The following is a 26,388-nucleotide window of genomic DNA, read 5'->3' as shown; positions in this document are numbered from 1 at the left end:
TTAAAATGGAAAATGGAAAAGAATAGCAAAATTCAATTATTTTCAGGAATTTCAATTAAATTCATTGCAAAATTCAATTATTTTCAAGAATAATTTCAATTAAATTCATTGCAAAATTCAAATATTTTCATAAATAACAATATTCATCACAAGAATTTAATTATTTGCAAAAGTAGGTAATACAATTTTTCGCTGAAATTCAATTATATTTAAAAATTAAAAAAATTCTTCTCAAAATTTAAATTATCTTTATCAGTAACAAAATTCTTCTCCAAAATTCAATTATTTTCAAAACTTTTAATAAAATTCTTTGCAAAATTTCAATTATTTTCAAAAGTTTTTCTCAATTCGATGATTTTTAATATTTTCACATATTTTAATAAAATTTTCAAAAAGAATTTGTTATTTGAAATAAAAATGAATAATATTCTACGCAAATATTTAATTATTTTCATAAATAACAATATTCATCACAAGAATTCAATTATATTTTCAAAAGTAATAAAATTCTTCCCTGAAATTCAATTATTTTGAAATTTTTTTTTACATCCTCAAGATTTTAATTATTTTTATAAATAGCACAATTCTTCTCCAAAATTCAATTATTTTCAAAAATAATAAAATTCTGTGCAAAGTTTCAATAATTTTTAAAAATTCTTCTCAATTCAATAATTTTCAATATCTATACTATTTTAATAAAATTTTCTAAAATAATTCAATTATTTAAAAAGAAAATTTGATAAAATTCTACGCAAACATTCAATTATTTTCATAAATAATAATAATTTTACAGGAATTCAATTATTTAAAATAGAATTTGCGTAAATTAAAAATAATCAATTATTTAACATTTTTTTATACAATTCTTTGCAATAATTCAATTACATATTTTCATAAATATTAAAATTCATTTTAGGATTAAATAATTTTCATAAATAATAAAATTTTTTTTAGGAATTCAATTATTTTCATAAATAATAATAAAACTCATAGCAGAATTTCAATTATTTTTAATACACTTCAAAAAATTTAATTATTCTTCAAAATTTTATTCAAATTCGTCAAAAGAATTCAATTATATTTAAAAATAAAAAAAAATTTTTTTCAAAATTTTAATTATCTTTATAAATAATAAAATTTTTCTCCGTTGTTCAATTATTTTTAAAAATTTTGATAAAATTCCTGGCAACAATTCAATTACTTTCAGGAATAGTAGCCGTTCAAAAATTGCCCGTTTATAAATAAATAAAATTTTCCTCAATTCAATGATTTTCAATATCTACTATTTTAAATAAATTTTCCAAAAGAATTCAATAATTTTCAAAAATTTTTATAAAATTCTACGCAAGCATTTAATTATTTTCATAAATTACTAAAAATTTTGCAGGAATTTAATTGTGGACAAATTTTTAATAAATTTCTTCGCAATAATTCAATTATTTTTATAGGGATTCAATTATTTTCATAAATAATAAAATTCTTTTTAGAAATTCAATTATTTTTAATACAATTTTATCAAATTCCTCAAAAGCTGTAATTATTCTTAAAATTAAATAATAATTGAAGCTATCACTCGGCAAATTTATAATAATAAAGTTAAAATTATCGATCACTCCGAGTCAGGTTCGATCACTCCTGACTCTGAGTGATCGATAATTTCAACTTTATTAATATTCTTAAAATTGTTATTAAAATTCGTTGATAAAATTCAATTATTTGAAAATTTGTTGATTAAATTCTTTATGCGAATTCAATTTTAAGAAACATTCAATTAATCAATAAATTATTTATTTTTGTATTTAAATAAATTTAATTCTCGTAGAATTTTCTAAAAACAATTGATTTAAAAATTAATTTCAGTTATAACTTTAGATAATAATTGAATAGTAAAAGTATTATAAGGGGAATTTTTTTTTTGTTGAGATAATTGAAATTTGAAAATGTTTCATATTAAAATCTTTGGAAAATCTGAAGTTTTAATACTTTTTACTAACAATTCTGTATAATTAATTTCTTTGAAAAGTTTAATTGAATCTTTTTGAAATTATTTCAAGTTGTTATTTTCTAAGAAATATTTAATTGAAGAATTTCCGAATAATCGTAATTTCACTAAAAATTTGAAAACAAATAGGTTTGAAAATTCACAAAGAACTTTTTTTAAAACTTATAATTTTTTAAAACATTTTTAGAAAATAATAAAAATTGAATTGAAATGATGAAAATAATTTCAAAAGTTGAGTTAAAGATTAAAAAAAAACTTGTTTTATTAATAGTGATAAATATTGAAAACTTGAATTTGATTTAATATTTTGAGATCCTAAACTAAATATTGAAAAATTAAAACTAAATATAGAAAAGTTGAAAGATAAAATAAAAACCTACCGATTTTTGCGAGGCAAATAGTGTCGGCTTCGTCCGGCTGAGCGTGAAACATTTCATACAGAGTTTTCATCATAGCAATGAAATGTCTTTGCGACATTTTTGGCACAGTTTTTAAATCGAGAAACCCATCTTTCGACGCGATCATTGAACGAAAACTGCCCATACTTTGCACTTCCCACGATTGATCGGCTTGACTGTTGCAACTGGTTGATCGTGACAATTCACCGGAGGCCAATTCGTCAGCTAAACTCACTGGAATTTCAAGAGAGGCGGCCGCACTCTTCTCCATACTGTCGAAAAAGTCCGTCGCCTCCGCTGCAACTTCTGCGCCATCTTCAATGTAAAATCCTCTTTTTTTTAGAATTTGATTATTCTCAAAAATTTTTTAATAAATTCTTGTCAACCTTTCAATTATCTTTATAAATAGAAAAATTCTTCGCCTGAATTAAATTATATTCGCAGGAATTTTTTAATAAAATTCAATTATTTTCATAAATAACAATATTCATCGCACAAGAATTCGCAATTATCTTCAATTTTCAAAATTAATAAAATTCTTCGCAGAAATTCAATTATTTTCAAAAAAAAATCTAAAAAAAATCCTAGTCAACATTTCAATTATCTTTATAAACGAATAGCAAAATTCTTCGACAACATTTAATTATTTTCAGAAATTTTAATAAAATTCGTTGCAAAATTTAATTATTTTCATAAATTTTTATTATTCATCACAAGAATTCAATTATTTTGAAAAATAATAAAATTCAATTATTTACAGAAATTTTCATTAAATTCATGGCAAAATTTCAATTATTATCAAAAATTTTTCTTCATTCAATGATTTTCAATATTTCATTTTAATAAAATTTCCCAAAAGAATTCAATTATTAAACAAAAATTTTGATAAATTTCTACACGAACATTCAATTATTTTCAAAAAAAAAAAAAAAAAAAAAATTTCACAGAAATTCAATAGAATTTACATAAATTTTTTCGAAAAAATCAAATGTTTTAAAATTTATCATTAAATTCTACGCAGTAATTCAATTTATTAGTTTATTTACTCTCCCTACAATAGGTAGGGTTCGAGACTCCCAAATACATACATAATAATCTTAACCTATATTTACAAAAATCCTTACAACTAAACATTCTCTAAATACAACTTAACCTAAACTCAACTCTCTCCACGCTCTCAACCTTACGCTCTAAACCTATCGCCAGTGCCGGGCTTCCGTTTCCAGTTCCTTCTATGCCCATGCTGGCTTCGACCCAATTCGCCCACCCTTTTTCAAAAACCTTCTACTCCTTTCTCGCCTCTCTTACATCCTCCAGTCATCCACTTTTACCCATACATCTATCCATCCAAGCAAAATCTTCTCACCTCATTCTCAGCCTATCCGTGTCTATCACACTTTACACGCTTCCATCCCTCCACCCGTATCCTCCCTCACAACATACTTTACCCCATCCACCCAAATACAATCTTTACCCATTCTTACCTGTTTTCCATTCACTCTCTCCGTCCACGCTCTTTCTCTCAATAGCCATAACATTCTTCTCTCTCTCCAACATCTATCCTCATCTATTCTTATTACACTTCCTTTCAGTCTTCCTTTCACCCTCATCACCTCCATTTTCTCTTCCTCACTACCCAACTCCACCAACCATAACTTTGGTACCCCATATTCACCCCTTCCTAACGCTTGTACCATTTTCACTGAGACATTAACCCCCACCCACGCCAACACTTTTTCCACTGCTCTTTTACCCTCCAACACACCTACATTCATACCTCTGATCACTACATTCTTTTTCCTTTTTTCATTTTCTACTACATCCACTCGTCTTGACAAATCTCCCATTTTCCACTTTAATCTCTCATATTCACTTCCCTCAACTTTCTCAGTCCCCTCATTCACTTCCTTTATAAATTTTTCCAATCCATTCATTCTTCTCCACATGCTTTCCTTTTCCTTTTTCCACTTACTATCCCATTCATTCCACATTTCCTGCAATTTCTCCAACCTCTCTTCAATTTCCACTATCTCTTTGTCCCTTGATTCCCCATCCTCATACATATCCATCAAATTTCCCTTCACTCTTTTAGCTCCTTCATCCATCGCATCCTTCAACATCCATACTAATTCCAACAAATCCATGCAATCCTCACACGTCATCTTTTTTCCATTCTTTCCTATCCCCCTTTCAAATACTCGCGCCTTTTCCTCATTCTCGCTAACACCACTTGAGTCAAACTCAGCCATTCCAGAAATCTACCTTATCACTCCAATGCTCAAAATTTTTCCACTGTCTCTCTCTCCTCTCTCTCACTTCAAGCAACCTAACCTCACAAAACACACTTTTCTTTTTTACCTTTTTTATCACTCATACATTCACTACTCTATACAAACATACTTTTCCTTTACACTATCGCCAATTACACTACACACTCAACACTCTGCACTACCCACCCTTTTTAAAACCTTTAAATTTCTCAAAAAAATCTTAACTCTTTCCAAACGCGTGTACACCGAAACGGTACCGGAAACGGAAGCCACGCAGTAATTCAATTATTTTCATAAATTTAAAAATTCTTTTCAGGGATTTAATTATTTTCAAAAATAATAAAATCATTTAGAGAATGTCAATTATTTTCATAAATAATAATATTCATCATAAGAATTTAATTATTTTAAAAAAATTGTCAACATTTTAATTATTTTTAGAAAGTTTAATAAAATTCATCACAAGAATTCAATTATTTTCAAAAGTAATAAAATTCAAATAATATACAAAAATTTTATTTTTAAAACAATTTTGACGAAGTTTTACACGAATTTTCAATTATTTTCTAAACTAATGGAAATTTTACAGGAATTTAATTATTAAAAATAGAATTTGCATGAATTTAAAAAAACATATATCTTAAAACTTTTTTATAAAAATGTTCGCAATAATTGAATTATTTTCATAATTATAATAAAATTCATTGTAGAATTTCAATTGTTTTTAATAGAATTTTAATCGAATTCCTCGAAAAATGTAATTATTCTATAAGAATGTTATTAAGATTTGAATTTTTTTCCGTTTTTTTAGATAAATTATTATGTAGTTTTCTAGAATTGTCAACTAAAATTATACTCAAAACTTTAATAATTTCTCAAATTATTTAAATATAATCCAATTATTTTCAATACAATTTGAATAAAATTTCTCAAATAAATTAAATTATTTAAAAAAAAAATTTATAATATTAATACTATTTTTTAATAAGAAATAAATTACTTTGAATACAATTTTAACTGATTTTCTAGAAAGAATTACAATTTTCTTCGCAAAAATTCAATTATTTTCAAAACTTTTAATAAAATTCTTCGTAGAAATTCAATTATTTGCAAAATTTATTAAAATTCTTCGCAGAATTTCAATTATTTAAAACAAAACAATAAAATTCTTCGCAGAAAATTGAATATTTTTAAAAAATTAATAAAATCTTTAGAGGAATTAAATTATTTTCAAAAATTATTAAAATTCTTAGCAGGATTTCAATTATTTAAAAACTTTCCATAAAATTCTTCACAGGAATTAAATTATTTACTAAAAATAATTGAATTCTTTATAGGAATTGAATTATTTTCAAAAAATAAATTCTTCCATAAAATTCTTCGCAATAATTTCATTATTTTTATAAATAATAAAGCTCTTGCAGAATTTCAGTTATTTTTAATACAATTTTAATCGAATTCATCTGAAAAATGTAATTATTCTTAAAAATTTCATTCAAATTCGTCCAAAGATTTCAATTATTTAAGAATTTGTTGATAAAATTCTTTATATAAATTAAATTTTAAGAAACATTCAATTATTCAATGAAATATTGATTTTTGTATTGAAATAATTGAATTCTCGTAGAATTTTCTAATAAAAATTGATTTTCATTTCATAAAAATGAATTTCAGTTAAAAAGTTTAGATAATAATTGAATTTTTGAGAAATTACTAATAATTGAAATTTTTAGAAATAATTGAATTTTGTAAAGGTTTCAAAATTAAAATCTTTGAAAATCTGATTTTTTTCATATTTTTAATTAAAAATTCTATGCAACTAATTTTTTCCAAAAAGATTAATCGAAATTTTTTAAAATTACTGCAAGTTTTATTTTCTAATGATAATTTGAAGAATTTTCTGAACGATCGAAATTTCACGTAAAATTGAATTGTAAACAAATGGATAAATTTCTCTGAGGAAATTATCACAAAATTACAAAACAAAATCGAATTCGTACCTGAGGAATGCGTTGGCGATTCAAAATCCACTGGCGACAATAGTGGAGGCAAATGAAGAGTGTACAGTAATTTCAATCGTTGCGTTTGATCCGCGGTCGCTGTTAATCCAATCGCCTGCACAACTTCTCGGAAATTCAGTTGTCCGTCACGATTGCGATCCATTAGCTTAAATTTAGAACAACGGTTAGATTTTAATTCTTAATTTTAATCAACCCTCTACAGTTTAAGGTAATTTAAGAGGTAAACAAAAATTAAGAGATAAATTCGACCACTTTTCACGATTTTTGTCAGTAATAACAAAATTTTTTGTTATAGCAATGGCAGAGGGTTAAATAAAATAAATAAAAAAAAAAAAAATTTAAATTTAAAAATTTTAAAAATGGCAAAAGTGTTTCTTACTCGAAACAATCGTGCGGAGAGCGATTCAGCCTGTGAACATTTGCCCCATGGCGACAAGCCACCGAACAATATTCGAAACAATTCGTAATCAATTTTGTACGCCTCGTAGGGCGGTTGTGTTGGATCGTAACGATCTGGCTCATTTTTCCTCTGACTCATCAATTCCTCCCTAACTAATGACAACAATTCCTGGAGTTCCTCCAACGTCAAGTATTTGTCGCTTATCACACTTCTAATCACGTTCTTCTCAATGCCATCCTCGAGACTCTGCACCACTTTCAATCGGTGCTTCAAACGCAGTCTCTCGATCCCGCCGATCGTCAACGAACCGTATCGTGAATACGCCTCGAATATTAGCGTCTGCACGGAAATACTCTGCAAAAACCCAATACATCACATTTTTCATTTTTTAATTCAATTATTTTCCTAAATAACAATATTCATCGCAAGAATTAAATTCACTTCACAGGAATTAAATTATTTACCAAAAGTCATTGAATTCTTTATAGGAATTAAATTATTTTCAAAGTTAATAAAATTCTTCGCAGAAATTCAATTATTTTCAAAAAAAAAAAACCTAGAAAACAATTGGCAACATTTCAATTATCTTTATAAATGAATAGCAAAATTCATTTATTTTCAAGAATTTTAATAAAATTCATTGCAAACTTCAATTATTTTCATAAATAATAGTATTCATCACAAGAATTTTATTTTATTTTCAAAGATAATAAATTTCAATTATTTTCAAAAATTTTAATAAAATCAGATAAATTCATATCAAAAATTCAATTATCATCAAAAATTTTTCTTCATTCAATGATTTTCAATATTCCACTATTTTAATAAAATTTCCCAAAAAAAAATTCAATTATTAAACAAAAATTTTGATAATATTCTACACGAACATTCAATATTATTTTCCAAAACAAAATAAAAATTCCACAGAAATTCAATTATTGAAAATAGATTTTTCATAAATTTTTTCGAAAAAATCAAATTTTATTTGTCATTAAATTCTTCGCAGTAATTCAATTATTTTCATAAATTTCAAAATTCTTCTCAGTGATTTAATTTTATTTTCATAAAAAATAAAAATCATTCGAAGGAAATCAATTATTTTCATATAAATAACAATATTCATCAACAAGAATTCAATTATTTTTAAAAGTAAATAGAATTACATTATTTTCAAAAATTTTAATAAAATTCAATGCAAAATTTCAGTAATCTTCAACAAATTTTCTTAATTCAATAATTTGTATGTATCCATTATTTTAATTAAATTTCAATATTCAAATTTAAGAAATTTCAATTATTCGTAAATTCTTTAATTAAATAATTATTAGAAAATAGAAACTAAAAATAATATTAAAAAAACTCAAAACTTTTTCAAAAAGATTAATTAAAAAATCCAATTATTTTTTAAAAATTCACGCTCTATTGCATTTAATATTCAATTATTATTATCTAAAATTTTAACTGAAATTCATTTTTATGAAATGAAAATCAATTTTTATTAGAAAATTCTACTAGAATTCAATTATTTAAATACAAATTTAAATGTAAAAATGCAAATAAATAATTTATTGGATAATTGAACGTTTCTTAAAATTCAATTCCCATAAAAAATCGTTATCGACAAATTTTCAAATAATTGAATTCTATCAACGAATTTTAATAAAATTTTTAAGAATAATTACATTTTTCGAGAAATTCGATTAAAATTGTATTAAAAATAATTGAAATTCTACGATGAGTTTTATTATTTATGAAAATAATTGAATTCTTGCGAAGAATTTTATTAAAATTTTCAAAATAAATTAAATTCTTGTAAAAAATTAACAGGAATTCAATTATTTTTAAAAATTTTAATAAAATTCTTGACATAAATTAAAAATAACAAAACTCTTAGCAGATCTTCAATTACTTTCAGAAATTTTAATAAAATTTTTCTCAAGAATTTAAATATTTTCGTAAAAAAAAATAAAAATCTTTGCAAACATTCAATTATTTTCAAAAGTCTTAATAAAATTCTTCGCAAGAATGCAATTATTTTCAAAAATATCAGAATTTTAACAGAAATTCAAACATTTTAAAAAGTTTTGATAACACTTTTTTTGATAGAAATTCAATTATTTTTAAGACAATTAAAAAAAATGTCTCAATAAAATTCAATTATTTTTAAAATTCTAATGAAATTCTTCGAAAGAATCCAATTATTATAATCTAAGATTTTAACTGAAATCTATTTTTAAATCAATGTTTATGAGAAAATTCTACCAGAATTCAATTATTTAAATACAAATTTAAATGTAAAAATGCAAATAAATAATTTATTGAATAATTGAATGTTTCTTGGAATTCAATTCCTATTAAAAATGTTATCAACATATTTTTAAATAATTAAATTCTTTGGACGAATTTTAATAAAATTTTTAAGAATTTTTTCGAGGAATTCTATTAAAATTCTATTGAAAATAATTGAATTCCTAAAAAGAATTTTATTATTTACGAAAATAATTGAATCCCCGTAAAAATTTTATTATTTATGAAAATAGTTGAATGATTGCGAAGAAATTTATAAAAAAAAATTTGTTATTAATGAAATTCTTGTGAAATTTTTACTATTTTTTGAAAATAATTAAAAGTTTTTGTAGAATTTTATTAAATTTTTTTTTTATGTAAATAATTAAATTCTTTTGGTAAATTTTATGAAAATAATAGATATTGAACAATATTTAATTTTTGCGAAGAATATTATTACTTTTGAAAATAATTGAAATTTTGCAATGGATTTTATTGAAATTTTTGAAAACAACTGAATTTTGTCGAAGAATTTTGCTATTTATTTATAAAGATAATTGAGATGTTGACCATTTTTTTTTTTTTAGATTTTTTGAAAATAATTGAATTTCGGAGAAGAATTTTAATATTTCTAAAGATAATTGAAATTTTGACGAGAATTGTTAAAAAAATTTTGAACATAATTGAATTTTGGAGAAGAATTTTATTACTTTTGAAAATAATTGAAATTTTGCAATGGATTTTATTAAAATTTTTGAAAAAAATTGAATTTTATTACTTTAGAAAATAATTGAATTCGTGTGAAAAATATTGTTAATTATAAAAATAATTGAAATTTTGTAATGAAGTTTAATAAAATTTTTGAAAATAATTAAATTTTGTCGAAGAATTTTGCTATTTATTTATAAAGATAATTGAAATGTTGACAATGTTTTTTAGATTTTTTGAAAATAATCGAATTTCGAAGAAGAATTTTAATATTTTTAAAGATAATTGAAATTTTGACGAGAATTTAAAAAAATGTTTGAACATAATTGAATTTTTGCGAAGAATTTTATTACTTTTAAAAATATTTGAATTTCTGCAATGATTTGTAATTTCTCTAAAATTCTCCAAATTATATCGTACAATTAACGAACTTTTTATCCTTTTTGAATGAAATTACGGACTTTACGGACCTTTTTTCAAAAAAACGGACTTTTACGGACTTGAAGCAAAGCTACGGACTTTTTCAGGATTTACGGACATACTTCGAGCCCTGTTTGTTATTATTTATGAAAATAATTATATTTTTCAATGAATTTTATAAAAATTCCTGAATATAATTGAATTTTGGCGAAAAATTTTGCTATTCATAAAGATAATTGAAATGATGACAAGATTTTTTTTTTAATTTTTGAAAATAATTGAATTGAATCTAATTTCAACGGAATTGAAATTAAAATTTTTCAAAAAAATATTTCATTAATTGATTTATAAGTAATAACCCGATTTGGAGTTCCACTGTCCACTGGTTTCGGTAATACTGGTCCCTCATCATTGAATACTCCACCGAGATAATCGGTCAATAATTGCATAGCTTCTCCATCGTCACGACAGTTGAGCAATTTCTCCTGGTTCCACTCAAGGACCGTAAGAGCAATCTACGAGAAAGAATTAATTTTTTTTTCCCGCAAATAATAAATATATTTAGATGCTTTCGCAACGAACCTGGAAAATCACTTTTGCCCCGTCATAGAAGAAGCAATCCATAATATTCACCGCACTACTTGTTGGCATGACGCTGAGAAAAATTGTCAGGAACCATGACAAGGAAATGACACGAATAAGTCCGAGTTCTTGGAGTCGAGCGTGAAGGGTCGGCAGATATTCGGCTGCAAGCTCCTCTAGAAGGCCCTGATCCACCAGGGCGCCCACCACTCGTCTATCATAGTAATCTGGCAACAATGATTCGCAAACAATGCACAGTTGCCAGAATGCCGCCTCCTCTGAGCAGTAAATCAAAAGCACCGACGCCACAATGTTCATCGCCTGACAATATCCTGTGAACGTTGCGAAAAACAAAATCACAGACTTCGCATCACTCGATAATTAATTTTCAATAAATAGCAAAAAGTTGCTTTCAAAACTAAAAATAGTAGTAAAAAAGTAGCTATCGAAAAATTAAACTTGACGACCAAAAAAAGTTCACACAACTGACAAAAATTCCATTCCATATTTTTTACTTTCCTGACTTTTTCCTAATTTTCATCAAAAATATTTACTTCTTTCTTATCCTACGCTAATAAATTGAATTCCTCCAACGAATTTTATTATTCATCGAAGAATTTAAATATTTATAAAAATAATTTAATTCTTGCAGAAGAATTTTATAAAAAATTTTTTAATAATTCATTTCTTTCGACTAATTTTATGCAAATTCTAATTTAAATAATTCAATTCCTCAGAAATTAGTATTTATGAAAATAATTGAATTCTTACGAAGATATTTACAAACATTTTTTTTAATAATTGAATTCTGTTTGGAAATTTTATAAAAATAGTAGTTATTGAAAATCATTAAATTGCAAAAAGTTTTTTAAAATAATTAAATTTTACAAAGAATTCTATTAAAATTTTTGACAATAATTGAATTCTTACGAACGATTTTATTAGAATTTTTAAAGTAATTGAATTTCCAAGAAAAAATGTATTTCCTTTGAAAATAATTGAATATTTGTGATAAATATTGTTTATTTATGAAAATAATTGAATTTTGCAAAAAATTTTATTACAATCCCTAAAAATAATTGAATTTTCGGGAATAATTATTTTTTAATTTATCTTTAATAATTGAATTCTTTCGAAGAATTATTTTTATGTAAATAATTGAATTCTTGGGAAGAATTTCATTAAAATCCAAAAGAATATTTGAAATACTTAAAAAAAAATTTAATTAAAATTGTATTTAAAATAATTGACTTCTTTACAACAATTTTATTAAAATATTTGAATATAATTGAATTACTGCGAAAAATTTTATTAAAAATTATTTAAAAAATTGAATTCCTGTGAAAAATATTGTTATTTATGAAAATAATTGATTTCTTCATAAGAATTTTATGAACATTGTTTTAAGTAATTAATTTTTTTGAAATATAATAAATATTATGAAAATTTTACATTAAATAATTCAATTCTTCTGAAAAACTTTATTTGTGAAAATAATTGAATTTTTCGATTAATTAATTTAAAAAAGAATTAAAAATAATTGAAATTCTCGGATGAGTTTTATTATTCATGAAAATAAATGAATTCTTGCTTAGAATCTTATTAAAAAAATTTTTCCATGAAAATTGTTATATATTATTAGTGAAAGTAATTGAATTATTTTGAAGAATTATTTGTGTGAATAATTGTATTCTTGGGAAGAATTTTATTAAAATCGAAAAGAATAATTGAATTATTTCATAAAAATTCAATTACAATTCAAATTTAAAATAATTGATTTATTTTTTGAACAATTTTATTAAAATATTTGAAAATCATTGAATTTCTGTGAAAAATTCTAATATTTTTGTAAATAACTGAAATTCTTCTGCAGAATTTAAAAAAAGTATTTTTTTCAAATAATTTATTTTTTCGAGGAATTGAAAATAAATTTTTAAGAATAATTAAGTTTTTTTGTGCAATTCCTGTAAAATTGAATTAAAAATAACTAAAATCCTGCGATGAATTTTGTTATTTTTTGAGAATAATTAAATTTCTACGTGAAATGTTATTAAAAATCTTCAAAATAATTAAATTCCTGCGAAGAATTTCATTAAACGTTTTGAATATAATTTAATTCTTACGAAGAATTTTATTAATATCTGAAAAAAAATTGAATTCCTGTTAAGCATTTTATTAATTTTTAAAAATAATTGAATTGATGTAAAGAATTTTAATAAATTTTGAAAATAATTAAATTTCTGTGAAGAATTTTATTATTTTTGAAAAATAATTGAACAATTTTATTAATGTTTGCAAATAATTAAATTTCTACGAAGAATTTTATTAAAAGTTTTGAAAATTATTGAATTCTAGTGAAGAAAATAAAAATTCTTTCTAGGAAATTAATTAAAATTGTATTCAAAGTAATTGATTTCTTATTAAAAAATATTATTCAATATTATTAAAACTCTTTACAATAATTAAATTCATTTGAGAAATTTTATAAAAATTGTATTGATAATAATTAAATTCCATCGATAAATGTGTTATTTATAAAAATAATTCAATTATATTTAAATAATTTGAGAAATTTTTAGTTTTGAGTATAAATTTAGTTAAAAATTCTAGAACATTAAATAAGAATTTTTCTAAAAATCCGAAAAAAAAATTTTAATTTTAATTACAATTTTCGAGGAATTTTATTAAAATTTTCAAAAATAATTGAATTCCTTAGGAAAAATTTTTCTATTTATGAAAATAATTGAATGCTTGCTTAGAATTTTATCAAAAATTTGTTTAAAAAAATTGAATTTCCATGAATAATGGTATTATTATAGTGAAAGTAATTGAATTATTGTGAAGAATTGTACAAAAAATTTTTAATGAATTGATTTTTCAGAAAAAAATTTATACAAATTCTATTTTAAATAATTGAATTACTTAATAATAATTATTTATTAATTCCTGTAAAATTATTATTACATATGAAAATAATTGAATATTTTCGTAGAACTTTATTAAATTTTTTTTAAATAATTGAATTCTTTTGGGAAATTTTATTAAAATACTGAAGATATTGAAAATCATTGAATTGAAAACAATTTTTGAAAATTATTGAAACTTTGCATAGAATTTTATTAAAATTTTGGAAAATAATTGAATTTTGGAGAAGAATTTTGCTATTTATAAAGATAATTGAAATTTTGAGAAGAATTTTTTTTTAATTTTTAAATATAATTGAATTTCAGCGAAAAATTTTTATTATCTATTTTTGAAGTTTATTTATGAAAATAATTGAATTTTGCAAAGAATTTTATTAAAATTCCTGAAAATAATTGAATTTTTGAGAAGAATTTTCGAATATCTTCTGGAAAACGTTATTTGTGAAAATAATTGAATTTTTCGATTAATTAAAAATGTTATTAAAAATAATTGAAATCCTGCAATTAGTTTTTTTATTTATAAAAATAATTGAATGCTTGCTTCGAATTTGATCAAAAAAAAATTTTTTTTTTAAATTGAATTTCCATGATATGAATAATGTTATTATTAGTGAAAGTAATTGAATTATTTCAAAGAATTGTATTAAAATTTTGTTAAATAATTGATTTTTTCGAAATTTTTTTGAAAATGCTATTCTCAATTAATTGAATTCCCGTTAAAAAAATTTTTATAATAATTATGAAAATAATTTTAGATGAATTTTATCAATTTTTTTTTTTTTTTAATAATTGAATTCTTTTGCAAAAATTTATGAAAATACATACTAGATATTGAAAGTAATTGAATTTGGAATATTTTTTGAAAATAATTGAATTTTGAATATTTTTCGAAAATAATTGAATCGTTTTAAAGAATTTTATTTGCAATTTTTGAGAATAGTTTTTTGATTTTTAGTATTAGCGAATTTAAAATAAACTAGCAACAATTCGCGCGGCTAACTTCTTACTGCCTTTTTTTAAATAAAATTAGCAATTTCAAAAATAATAGAATTTGAAAACTTTCTAATTCAAATTTTTGTTGAAAATAAAAAAAATTCAATTTTAGAGAAATTACAAATAATTGCAGAAATTCAACTATTTAAAAAAAATAAATAAAATTCTTCTTATAAAATTTAACTATGTACAAAATTTAAAAAAAAATTTGTAAAAATCCCAATTATCTTTATATGTAACAAAATTTTTCTCCAAAGTTTAATTATTTTCCTAAATGTCAAAAAAATTCTTGTCCTAATATCAATTGTTTTCAAAAATAAAATGCATTTTTCTAATTTCAATGATTTTCAATATTTAATATTTTTTAAAAATTTCCCCTAAAAAATTTAATTATTTAAAAAAAATATTAATAAAATTGTATGCAAACATTTAATTATTTTCATAAATAATAAAAATTTCACATCTTATAATAATATAAAATAATGATTTTATTACTTGCTCATCTTCAATTATATATTATAAAAAATGCTTTTATAAGTTGTTTAATTTAAAAAAGGTTTGAATTCGAAATTTTTGAATGTCTTAATTCCTGTGAAAAATCATGTTCCAAAAATAAGATTAAAAAAAATAGGAATTTTGCAAATATTTTTCTTCTTTTTCTAAAACAAAATAATAATTTTTTTAAAAAAATTGTGATTCATAAACAAAAATAATGCAAAAAAAATTGCATTTTTTTTAACTTTTTTATAATTTTTCTTTTCAAATATTTTCAATTTTAAAATTAATATATTGAAAATCATTGAATTGTTGCAAAGAATTTTATACAAAAATTTGATGATAATAGAATTTTATTCCTTCAAAGAATTTTATTATTTAGGAAATAAAATAACTGAATTCTCACAAAGAATTTTATTAAAATTTTTTAAAATCCTAATTAAATTCTTTTGAAGAATTCCTTTGAATTTTTTTTTAAACTAATGGAGTTTCTTTAATAATTTTAATTGAAAATTTTGAAAGCATTTGAATTTTATGAAGAAGAATTTTATTAAAAGTGAATTGAATTCTTGCGGAGAATTTTACTAATATTTATAAAAATTGTTTGGAAGAATTTATTAAAATTTTTAGACATAATTGAAATTTATGGAAATATTTAAAAATATTTGAATTCATCCGAGGAATTTAATTAAAATTGATTTAAAAAAATCATTGGATTTTTGTAAAGATTTTACTATTGAAAAAAATAATTGAATATTGTTTAGAAAGATTGTACTAATTATAAAAAATAATTAAAATGTTTCGCGAGGATTTTTAAAAATTTTAAGAAATAATTCAATTGTTATGAAGAATTTTATAGAAATATTTGAAAATAATGAAATTTTTTCGAAAATAATGGAATTTCTTTAAAGAATTTTATTAAAATTATATGTATATTCAAAATCATTGAATTCTTCACAAGAATTTTATTACTTTTTTGAAAATATGTAATTGAATTCTTTCAATTTTTTTGATGAATGTATTTAAAAATTGCATTGAAAGTAATTTAATTTTTATATAAAATTTTTTAAAAATATTTTGAGAATAATTTAATTATTTTTAGAGAATTTTAAATACTTGTTGAAATTGCATTTTATGGAAATTTTTGAAAATAATTAAATTCTTTCATGTAATTTTATTTAAATTTGATTAAAAATAATTTAATTCTTGTGAAGAATTTTATTATTTTTATTAAAATAATTGAATTTTTTCGAAAGATTTATTAAAATTTTAGAAAATATGAACAGTAATAATTAATTTTGTACTTATAATAAGTGAATTTTTTAAATTTTGATTATGAAATTATTTAAAAAATTTATTTTTGAAGATTAAAAATATTTGTAATTTGCATAACAATAATAAATTGAATATCACGTTCCGCGCGTAAAATTTTCTAGTAATATTATAATATACAATTTATCTAAAGATAACAAAAACAAAAATATAAATAGAAGACAACTTCAGAGTGTAAGGGACAGAAAAAGTGAATGAATGAAAGAATGAAAGAAACGATTGCGAAGTTTACCGATTTGAGGATTCCTCCAGGCATACGCCGAGAGTACCCGCCGCAAAGCGCTGATACCAGTGTCCGATTGAAAGGCAGGATGTTCGGGCAGTGATCTGTGCAGATCGCGTTCGATTTCGTCATTCGCCTGGCATGATTTGCCGAGCGATTGATCCACGAGTGATTTATAGAGTCCTGGATTCATCGCCATTTCATTAATTGCACCTGAGAACGTTAGCCAGACTTCGCCACGAAGAGCCTGTGGTACGCCCTGTATCACGAGTTTCGCCGTCTCCACGGTCCGGTATATTGTCACTCCTCGTCCATATTCGGCGAAATGAAGCTCCCACTGTTTCTCCTTTGCCTGTTGCTTGATCGTAGCTTCTGCACTCAATGGCGCCTTAAAAAGCGTCATCAGTGGTGGCTGACAAGTCCATATTTCCACCGGCATCTCTTCGACCGTCACTGCGCAGCCACTTGATGACGTTGTTGCTTTCACCAGCACAGTAGCAACACTAGAACAAAAATCATTATTGTAAATTTTCATCATCAATCAGGGTTGCCAAAAAAATTTTATTTTCTTTTCTTCTGACTTTTTTCCTTATTTTCAGACAATATTCTTACTTTTTTCCCTGACTCTAAAGAATATTCTGATTTACTCTAAAAATTTAAACACAGAAAAATTCGTTTTTAAATAAATTCATTATTATTTTCCGATAAAATTAAGATTTTCAAAAATTTCAAATTCATTTATCTCAAACTTTTTGAAATTCAACAACTTCTAAGAATATTTATTATTATAAAACATGAAGATATCGATACCTAACTCCGAGTCGAAGACTCAGAGTGATCCTTATCTTTATGTTTTATAATTTAATTAAAATATAACAGAAATGAAAAAAAAAATTATTTTATATTATAAAAATATTGTTACTGTAACTTCTTCAAAATTATTTTCATCATTTCTATTCAATTATTATTTTCTACAATTTTTAAATAAATTTTTCTATAAATCAATTATTATTTTTAATAACTTTTGAAAAAGTTCTTCTTTTTTTCAAATCTTCTTTCAATTTTTAAATCCATTTGTTTATATTTCAATTTTACGTGAAATTTCGACTATTCGGAAATCCTTCAATTAAATATACATTAGAAAATAAAAATTTGAAATAATTACAAAAAAAAATTTCGACTTTTGAAAAAAATTAATTACACAGAAATTTTAATTAAAAGTATGAAGAATTCAGATTTTTAAAGATTTTAATTTGAAACCTTTACAAAATTCAATTATTAGTAACTTCTCAAAAATTCAATTATAATCTAAAATTTTAACTGGAATTCATTTTTATGAAATGAAAATCAATTTTTATTAGAAAATTCTACGAGAATTCAATTATTTAAATACAAAAATAAGTTATTGAATAATATTGAATGTTTCTTAAAATTTAATTTATATAAAGAATTTTATCAACAAATTCTTAAATAATTGAAATCTTTAGACGAATTTGAATGAAATTTTAAAGAACAATTATTACATTTTTCGAGAAATCGGATTAAAATTGTATTACAAATAATTGAAATTCTACGATGAGTTTTATTATTTATGAAAATAATTAAATGTTTGAGTACAATTTTATTAAATTTTTTTTTTAGGTTAATAATTGAACTCTATTTCAACATTTCATTAAAATAGTAAATATTGAAAATCATTGAATTCAGGAAACTTTTTGAGAATAATTTGAATTTCGCCAAGATATTTATTAAAATTTATGAAAATAATTGAATTTAGGAGAAAAATTTTAAAAAATTTTAAAGATAATTGAAATTTTTTTGAATTGTTAGTTATAAAAGTATGAAAAATTCAGATTTTCAAAGATTTTCATTTGAAACCTTTTCAAAATTAAAGTATTTTTAAAAAGTGATGTTATAATGTTTCAATTATTTTCTAAAATTTTAACTAAAATAAAAAATAATAAAATAAAAAAATAAAATAAAAAAATAATGAATTTATTGAATAATTGAATGTTTCTGAAAATTGAATTCTCATAAAAACTATTATCCACAAATTTTTAATACTAATTAAATTCTTTCCACGAATTTTAATAAAATATTTTTCGAGGAATTTGATTAAAATTGTATTAAAAATAATTGAAATTCTACGATGAGTTTTATTATTTATGACAATAATATTGAATTTCTAAAAAGAATTTTATTGATTATGAAAATAATTGAATCCGTGTCCAAAATTTTATTAAAATTTTTTTTAATTAATTGAATTCTTTTGAAAAACTTTATTGAAATAATAGATATTAAAATTCATTGAATTGAGAAAATTTTTGTTAAGTAATTGAATTTTAGAGAAGAATTTTATTATTTTTAAAGATAATTGAAAGTTTTGATTCTGGTATCAATTTTATTATTTATGAAAATAATTTAATCTTTAAAAATAATTTTAATATTTATAAAAATTATTGAATCCCTAAAAATAATTTTAATATTTATGAAAAAAATGATTTATTGCGAATAATTGTACAAAAAATTTTTAATGAATTGATTTTTTATAAAAAATGTATACAAATTCTATTTTAAATAATTGAATTATTTAATAATAATTATTTATTAATTCCTGTAAAATTATTATTACTTATGAAAATAATTGAATGTTTATGTAAAATTTCATTAAAACTTTTTTTTTAAATAATTGAATACTTTTAGAAAATTTTTTTAAAATAACAGATATTGAAAATGATTGAATTGAGAAAATTTTTTGAAAATAACTGAAATTTTTGCAAAGAATTTTATTAAAATTTTAAAAAATAATTGAATTTTAGAGATGAATTTGGCTATGTATGAAAATAATTGAAATCTTGAGGATTTTAAAAAAATTTCATAATAACTGAATTTCAGCAGAAAATTTTAAGTTTTTTTTTTGCACTACAATTTGCTTTCAAAAGCAAGAAGTCAGTCACTAATTCAAATTAGTATGTAAATATTTTTGCAAATTCAAATTTAGAAAGTTTAATATTCACTTATTATTTAAAATTTTAACTGAAATTAATTTGTTTCTAAATACATTTTTATTAAAAAATTCTACGAGAATTCAATTATTTAAATAGAAAAATAAATAATTAATTGAAAAATTGAATTTTTTTTAGAATTGAATTCTTTTGAAGAATTATAATAAATTTTTTAAGAAATAATTACATTTTTCAAGAAATTTGATTAAAATTGCATTAAAAATAATTGAAATCCTGCGATAAATTTTATTATTTCTGAAAATAATTGAATAGTTGCAAAGAATTTTATTAAAATTTTCAAAAATAATTGAATTTCTATAAAATTTTTATTATTTATGAAATTAATTAAATATTTGCATAGAATTATATTAAAATTATTTTTAAATAATTGAATTCTTTTGGGAAATTTTATTAAAGTAGTAGATATTAAAAATCATTGAATTGAGAAAATTGGCAAAGAATTTTATTAAATTTTTTGAAAATAATTGAATTTCTTAGAAAAATTTTATTATTTATAAAGATAATTGAAATTTTGCCGAGAATTTTTTTACTAATTCTTTACCATAATTAAATTTCTGCAAAGAATTTTATTACTTTTGAAAATAATTGAATTCTTGTGAAGTATTTTAATAATATTTTCTTTTAAATAATTGAATTCTTTTGTGAAATTTTATCGAAATTTTTATACTTTCGTTTCTGTTACATTTTCAAAGAATTTAATTTAAAAATTATTTTATTATAAAATAAATTTTATATGTTTTCAAGAATTTTTTTTTATACTTTTAAAAATTATTTTTAATAATGTATAATCGTATTTTTTAAGAATTTTAAATTAAATTTAGAAAATTATTGAATTTTATAAAAATTTACAATCGAAGTTATTATCAGTATAAGAAAAAATGTAAAAATTTTTGATGAAATTTGAAACAAAAAAGTGGAAATAAAATGCAGAATCAAATTTTTGTGAATCGTGTTTAAAACGTGTTTTTTTTCTAGTCGTCAAATTTAATTTTTCAATTGTTTTTTTTTTTTACTACTTTTTCAAAATTAATTATCGAGTGCAAAGCCTGCAGTGATTAAAAAGTTTGAAAGTAAGATAAACAAAATATAAGGGAATATAAAGAACAATGAAATAAAAACTTACGGCTGACACGTTTTTCCAAGTAACTCTCGAATCTTTTGCATGACAAAATCCCTGTCAAGAATTTGCGAAAATAGAAATGAATTGGAATTTGTCGTGATGAGAATTGATTTGTCCACTGACGTATTTGATGATTGATTGTCGGCAGTTTCTGTTCGTTTCACGTCTCTTAATGGAATCACCAAACTCACTTCTCGTTTTACCTATACGGAAATTTTATTATAAAATTTAATACAAATGCGGCGTAAATTATAAGCTTCAACTTTTCTACTTTCTTTATATATACAATCAAATAATTATAAAAGAAGTAACAATTTTAAATTAAATAATTATTGAAAAATAAATTTAAAACTATGAAAAAATGGGGGACTAATTCTTCTGGGGCTCGAAACCCAGGATAATAGATTAAATAATTATATCTTAGCAATGTATAAAAGAAATTAACTCACTCTACTTTCGAAGCAAAAATAATTTTGGGATAGAAATATTTTGCCCCAGACGTGTCTCTTGTTGTAGGGTGTCCATAAAGTAGCGTCTACACATCCGTCCAATTTCTCGTTTCCCGGCAATCTGAATTGCAATCTATAGGCCTCGGAGTGGGCCCTCGCGTCCAGGTCCCTCTTCAGGAATGATGGCTTTTTAGGCACATTTTTGCTGACATAAATAAAAAAAAATTTCGTATAAGTATAAACTCTCTTATTCTCTCTACCTAAGATATTTTAACAGGATTTTCTACAACGAATTTTATTATTCTTGAAAGAATTTAAATATTTATAAAAATAATTTAATTCTTGAAAAGAATTTTATAACATTTTTTTAAATAATTTTTTTTTTCGACTAATTTTATGCAAATTATAATTTAAATAATTAAATTCCTAAGAAATTTGTATCATTCATGAAAAGAATTAAATGAATTCTTACGAAGGATTTTATTAGATTTTTCTAAAATAATTGAATTTCCAAGAAATTTTTTTTTTTAAATAATTGAATTCTTGTGATAAATAATGTTATTTATGAAAATAATTGAATTTTGCAAAGAATTTTATTAAAATGCCTTAAAAAAAAATTAAATTTTCGGGAAAAATTTTGTTATTTATCTTTAATAATTGAATTCATTCGAAGAATTATTTATACGTAAATAATTGAATTCTTGGGAAGAATTTTATTAAAATCTCAAAGAATAATTAAATTATTTCAAAAAAATTTAATTAAAATTGTATTTAAAATAATTGATTTCTTACAAACAATTTTATTAAAATATTTGAAAAGAATTGAATTCCTGTAAAAGATTCTAATATTTTCGTAAATAATTGAATTCTTTCAAAGAATTTTAAAAACACGTTGTTTTAAATAATTGCTTTTTTCGAGGAATTGAAATCAAATTTTTAAGAATAATAACATTATTCAATTAATTAATTTCAAATAGTACTAAAAGTAATTAAAATCCTTAGATGAATTTTATTATTTCTGAAAATTATTTGAATAGTTGCTAAGAATGTTATTAAAATTTTCAAAAATAATTGAATTCCTGAGAAGAATTTTTTTATTTAGGAAAGAAATTGAATTATTGCAAAAAGTTTTATTAAAATGTTTAAAAAGAATTGAATTTATTAGACAAAATTCAATTATTTTCAAAAATTTTATTAAAATTCATTACAAAATGTCAATTATTTTCATAATTAACAATATTTATCACACGAATTCAATTATTTTCTAAAGTAATAAAATTCAATTATTTTCACCAATTTTAATAAAATCCATTGCAAAATTTCAATTATTTTCAAAAGCAAGAAAATTCTTCGCAGAAATTCAATTATTTTCAAAATTTTTTAACAATTCTCGTCAAAATTTCAATTATCTTTAGAAATATTAAAATTCTTCTTCGAAATTCAATTATTTTCAAAAAATCTAAAAAAAAAAATGGTCAACATCTCAATTATCTTTATAAATAAATAGAAAAATTCTTCGACAAAATACAATTATTTTCAAAAATCTTAATAAAATCCATTGCAAAATTTCAATTATTTTCAAAAGTAATAATGTTCTTCGCAAAAATTAAATATTGCTCAATATCTACTATTTTCATAAAATTTACCAAAAGAATTTAATTATTTCAAAAAAAAATTTTTATAAAATTCTACAAAAACTTTTAATTATTTTCAAAAAATAATAAAAATTTCACAAGAATTCATTAATAACAAATTTTTTTTTATAAATTTCTTCGCCATCATTCAACTATTCTCATAAATAATAAAATTATTACGGGGATTCAATTATTTTCGTAAATAATAAAATTCTTTTTAGGAATTCAATTATTTTCAATAGAATTTTAATCGAATTCCTCGAAAAAATTCTTAAAAATTTTATTAAAATTCGTCCAAAGAATTTAATTATTTAAAAATATGTTGATAACATTTTTAATAGGAATTGAATTCCAAGAAACATTCAATTATTCAATAAATTATTTATTTTTGTATTTAAATAATTGAATTCTGGTAGAATTATCTCATAAACATTGATTTAAAAATAGATTTGAGTTAAAATCTTAGATTACAATAATTGAATTCTTTCGAAGAATTTCATTAAAATTTTAAAGATAATTGAATTTTATTGAGACATTTTTTTTAAATTGTCTTAAAAATAATTGAATTTCTACCAAAAAAAAGGTTTATCAAAACTTTTTAAAATGTTTGAATTTCTGCTAAAATTCTGATATTTTTGAAAATAATTGAATTCTTGCGAAGAATTTTTTATTAAGACTTTTGAAAATAATTGAATCTTTGCAAAGATTTTTATTTATTTTACTAAAATATTTAAAGTCTTGCGAAAAATTGTATTAAAATTTCTGAAAGTAATTGAAGATCTGCTAAGAATTTTGTTATTTTTAATTTATGCCAAGAATTTTATTAAAATTTTAAAAAATAATTGAATTCCTGTTAATTTTTTACAAGAATTTTCTTTATTTTGAAAATTTTAATAAAATTCTTCGCAAGAATTCAATTATTTTCATGAACAATAAAATTCGATGCAGAATTTCAATTATTTTATTTATTTTTAATACATTTTTAATCGAATTTCTCGAAAAATGTAATTATTCTTAAAAATTTTATTAAAATTCGTTGATAGAATTCAATTATTTGAAAATTTCTTTATAACGATTTTTTTGGGAATTGAATTTTAAGAAACGTTCAATTATTCAATAAATTATTTATTTGCATTTTTGCATTTAAATTTGTATTTAAATAATTGAATTCTAGTAGAATTTTCTAATAAAAATTGATTTTCATTTCATAAAAATAAATTTCAGTTAAAATTTTAGATAATAATTGAATATTAAATGCAATAGAGCGTGAATTTTAAAAAAGAATTGAATTTTGTAATTAATTTTTATGAAAAAGTTTAATTGAGTTTTTTTAATATTATTTTTAGTTTCTATTTTCTAATATTTATTTAATTAAAGAATTTACGAATAATTGAAATTTCGTAAGATTGAATATTGTAAAGAAATGAATTTGAAAATTGTCAAAGAACTTTTTGGAAAATTTCAAAAAATAATCGAAGAATTTTAGTTTTAAATTCTTAAAAATAATAATTGAATCGAAAGTACCTTAATTTATTTAGAAGTTCTCTGTCTTGATTAAAACCACTTTTCTCATCAATGAGTCTGAAAAAAATAATGAATTATAATAGTGACATATTTTATAAATATTAATTAAGTAATATGTAAACAAAAGTGTCTCACCGTTTCATTGCGATATTCGTCAATTGTTCCATTAAAGAATACGTTTCTGATTTATGTAAAAACATGGAAAAATAATGCTGCAAAAATATTCTTAGTTAGTCATATTTTATTATTGTTTATATATTGTATTGCTTTAAGATTTATTTAATTATAGCGCATAAAATTCATTTTAAATATTATTATTAACTTCTTCTCATAACTGCTTTTAAAATCAAATTTCTTTTTGTTAAACTTTTTCTGTTAATTATTGACATTTTTTTTTAACTTTTTCCGAAAAAACCTTTTTCTTTTTCGAAAATTCAGTGATTTTCTAATTTTTCCGTACCTCTTTGGAATCTCGTGTTACAACACGAATGCTATCAGGAAATACGAGCGAATTTGTTTTATTCAACTCAACGATATCCGCCCATCTGATGATTAATTTTGTTTCTTTCGCCAATATATAAGCGTAAAAGCACATATGATGCACTGACAAATAAAGCCATCCTTGCCTTGGTAATCGTGATTTCCAATAACTAAAAATTATCCGAATAGAATTTACATTAGAAAAATTATTTTTTTATTATTATTCAAGGTTGCCACAAAATTAGGGAAATTAGTGAATTCAGAGGAAAGTCAGGGAATTTTATTAAAAGTACTGTAAAAAAATTAAATTTTCATAGGATTCATAACAAAATTCTGAATTTTTGCCTCTTTTCTGTTTGTCTTAAAACTTTGAAATTACCACGAATTCTAATTCAAAACCATTCAAATTTTTCTATTTCTGACAATAATTTCTTTCTAAAGAACTTAATTCTTGAATAGAACTATATCATAAAATTATTACCTATAAATTATTTAATGAATAATTTTACTTAAATATTTCGAAATTAGTTGAATTTTAAAAGAGTTGCGTTTACAATTTTCATAAATAGATCAACTTCAATAGGTTTCCATTGGAAATTTTAGAAAATTTCAATTTTAAATGAATCTATATTAAAAATTCTAAAGAAATTAGAATTTTGGTAAATTTTAATAATTTAAATTCATCTAAAATTAGTTGAATTTTTTAATAAATATTTAGTTAGTTGTGAAAAATAATCAATTTATAGAAAAATTTTAGTTACAAACTGTAAAAGAAATTAAATTTTGGAGAAGTAACAAATAATAGAAATTATTAGAAATAATTGAATTTCAAAGAAGTTTCAAATTAAAATCATTGAAAATCTGAATTTTTAATATTTTTAATTAACAATTATGTTCAACTAATTTTTTTGAAAATTTTTAATTTCAAATCTGCTGAATTATTTCAAAAATTTTTAACGCAATTCTTCGAAAGAATTCAATTATCTTGATAAATAACGAAATTCTTGTCATAAATTCAATTATTTTCAGTTATTTCAATAAAATTCTTTCCAAACTTCAATTATTTTCATAAATAACAATATTCATCACGAGAATTCAATT

At 21.3% G+C, this 26,388-nt stretch overlaps 1 protein-coding gene across 1 annotated transcript in view; it reads right to left on the bottom strand.

Annotated features, from left to right (window-relative positions):
• LOC122506638 (TBC1 domain family member 9) overlaps positions 1-26,388 on the bottom strand; it is a 32,043-nt gene that overhangs the window by 2,246 nt on the left and 3,409 nt on the right. Inside the window, exons 5-15 of the mRNA XM_043618944.1 lie at positions 25,268-25,457; positions 24,943-25,019; positions 24,808-24,864; positions 21,650-21,854; positions 21,204-21,403; positions 17,064-17,557; positions 11,088-11,419; positions 10,865-11,020; positions 7,071-7,445; positions 6,671-6,836; positions 2,383-2,715 (exon numbers count right to left, since the gene is read on the bottom strand). Of these exons, the coding sequence (XP_043474879.1) occupies positions 2,383-2,715; positions 6,671-6,836; positions 7,071-7,445; positions 10,865-11,020; positions 11,088-11,419; positions 17,064-17,557; positions 21,204-21,403; positions 21,650-21,854; positions 24,808-24,864; positions 24,943-25,019; positions 25,268-25,457 (2,585 nt within the window). The remainder of the gene's footprint in view (positions 1-2,382; positions 2,716-6,670; positions 6,837-7,070; positions 7,446-10,864; positions 11,021-11,087; positions 11,420-17,063; positions 17,558-21,203; positions 21,404-21,649; positions 21,855-24,807; positions 24,865-24,942; positions 25,020-25,267; positions 25,458-26,388) is intronic.

This window comes from Leptopilina heterotoma, unplaced genomic scaffold, assembly GCF_015476425.1.
Source record: "Leptopilina heterotoma isolate Lh14 unplaced genomic scaffold, ASM1547642v1 Lhet_43, whole genome shotgun sequence".
Taxonomy (NCBI): Eukaryota; Metazoa; Arthropoda; class Insecta; order Hymenoptera; family Figitidae; genus Leptopilina; species Leptopilina heterotoma.
This window is presented reverse-complemented; position numbering and strand designations above follow the sequence as displayed.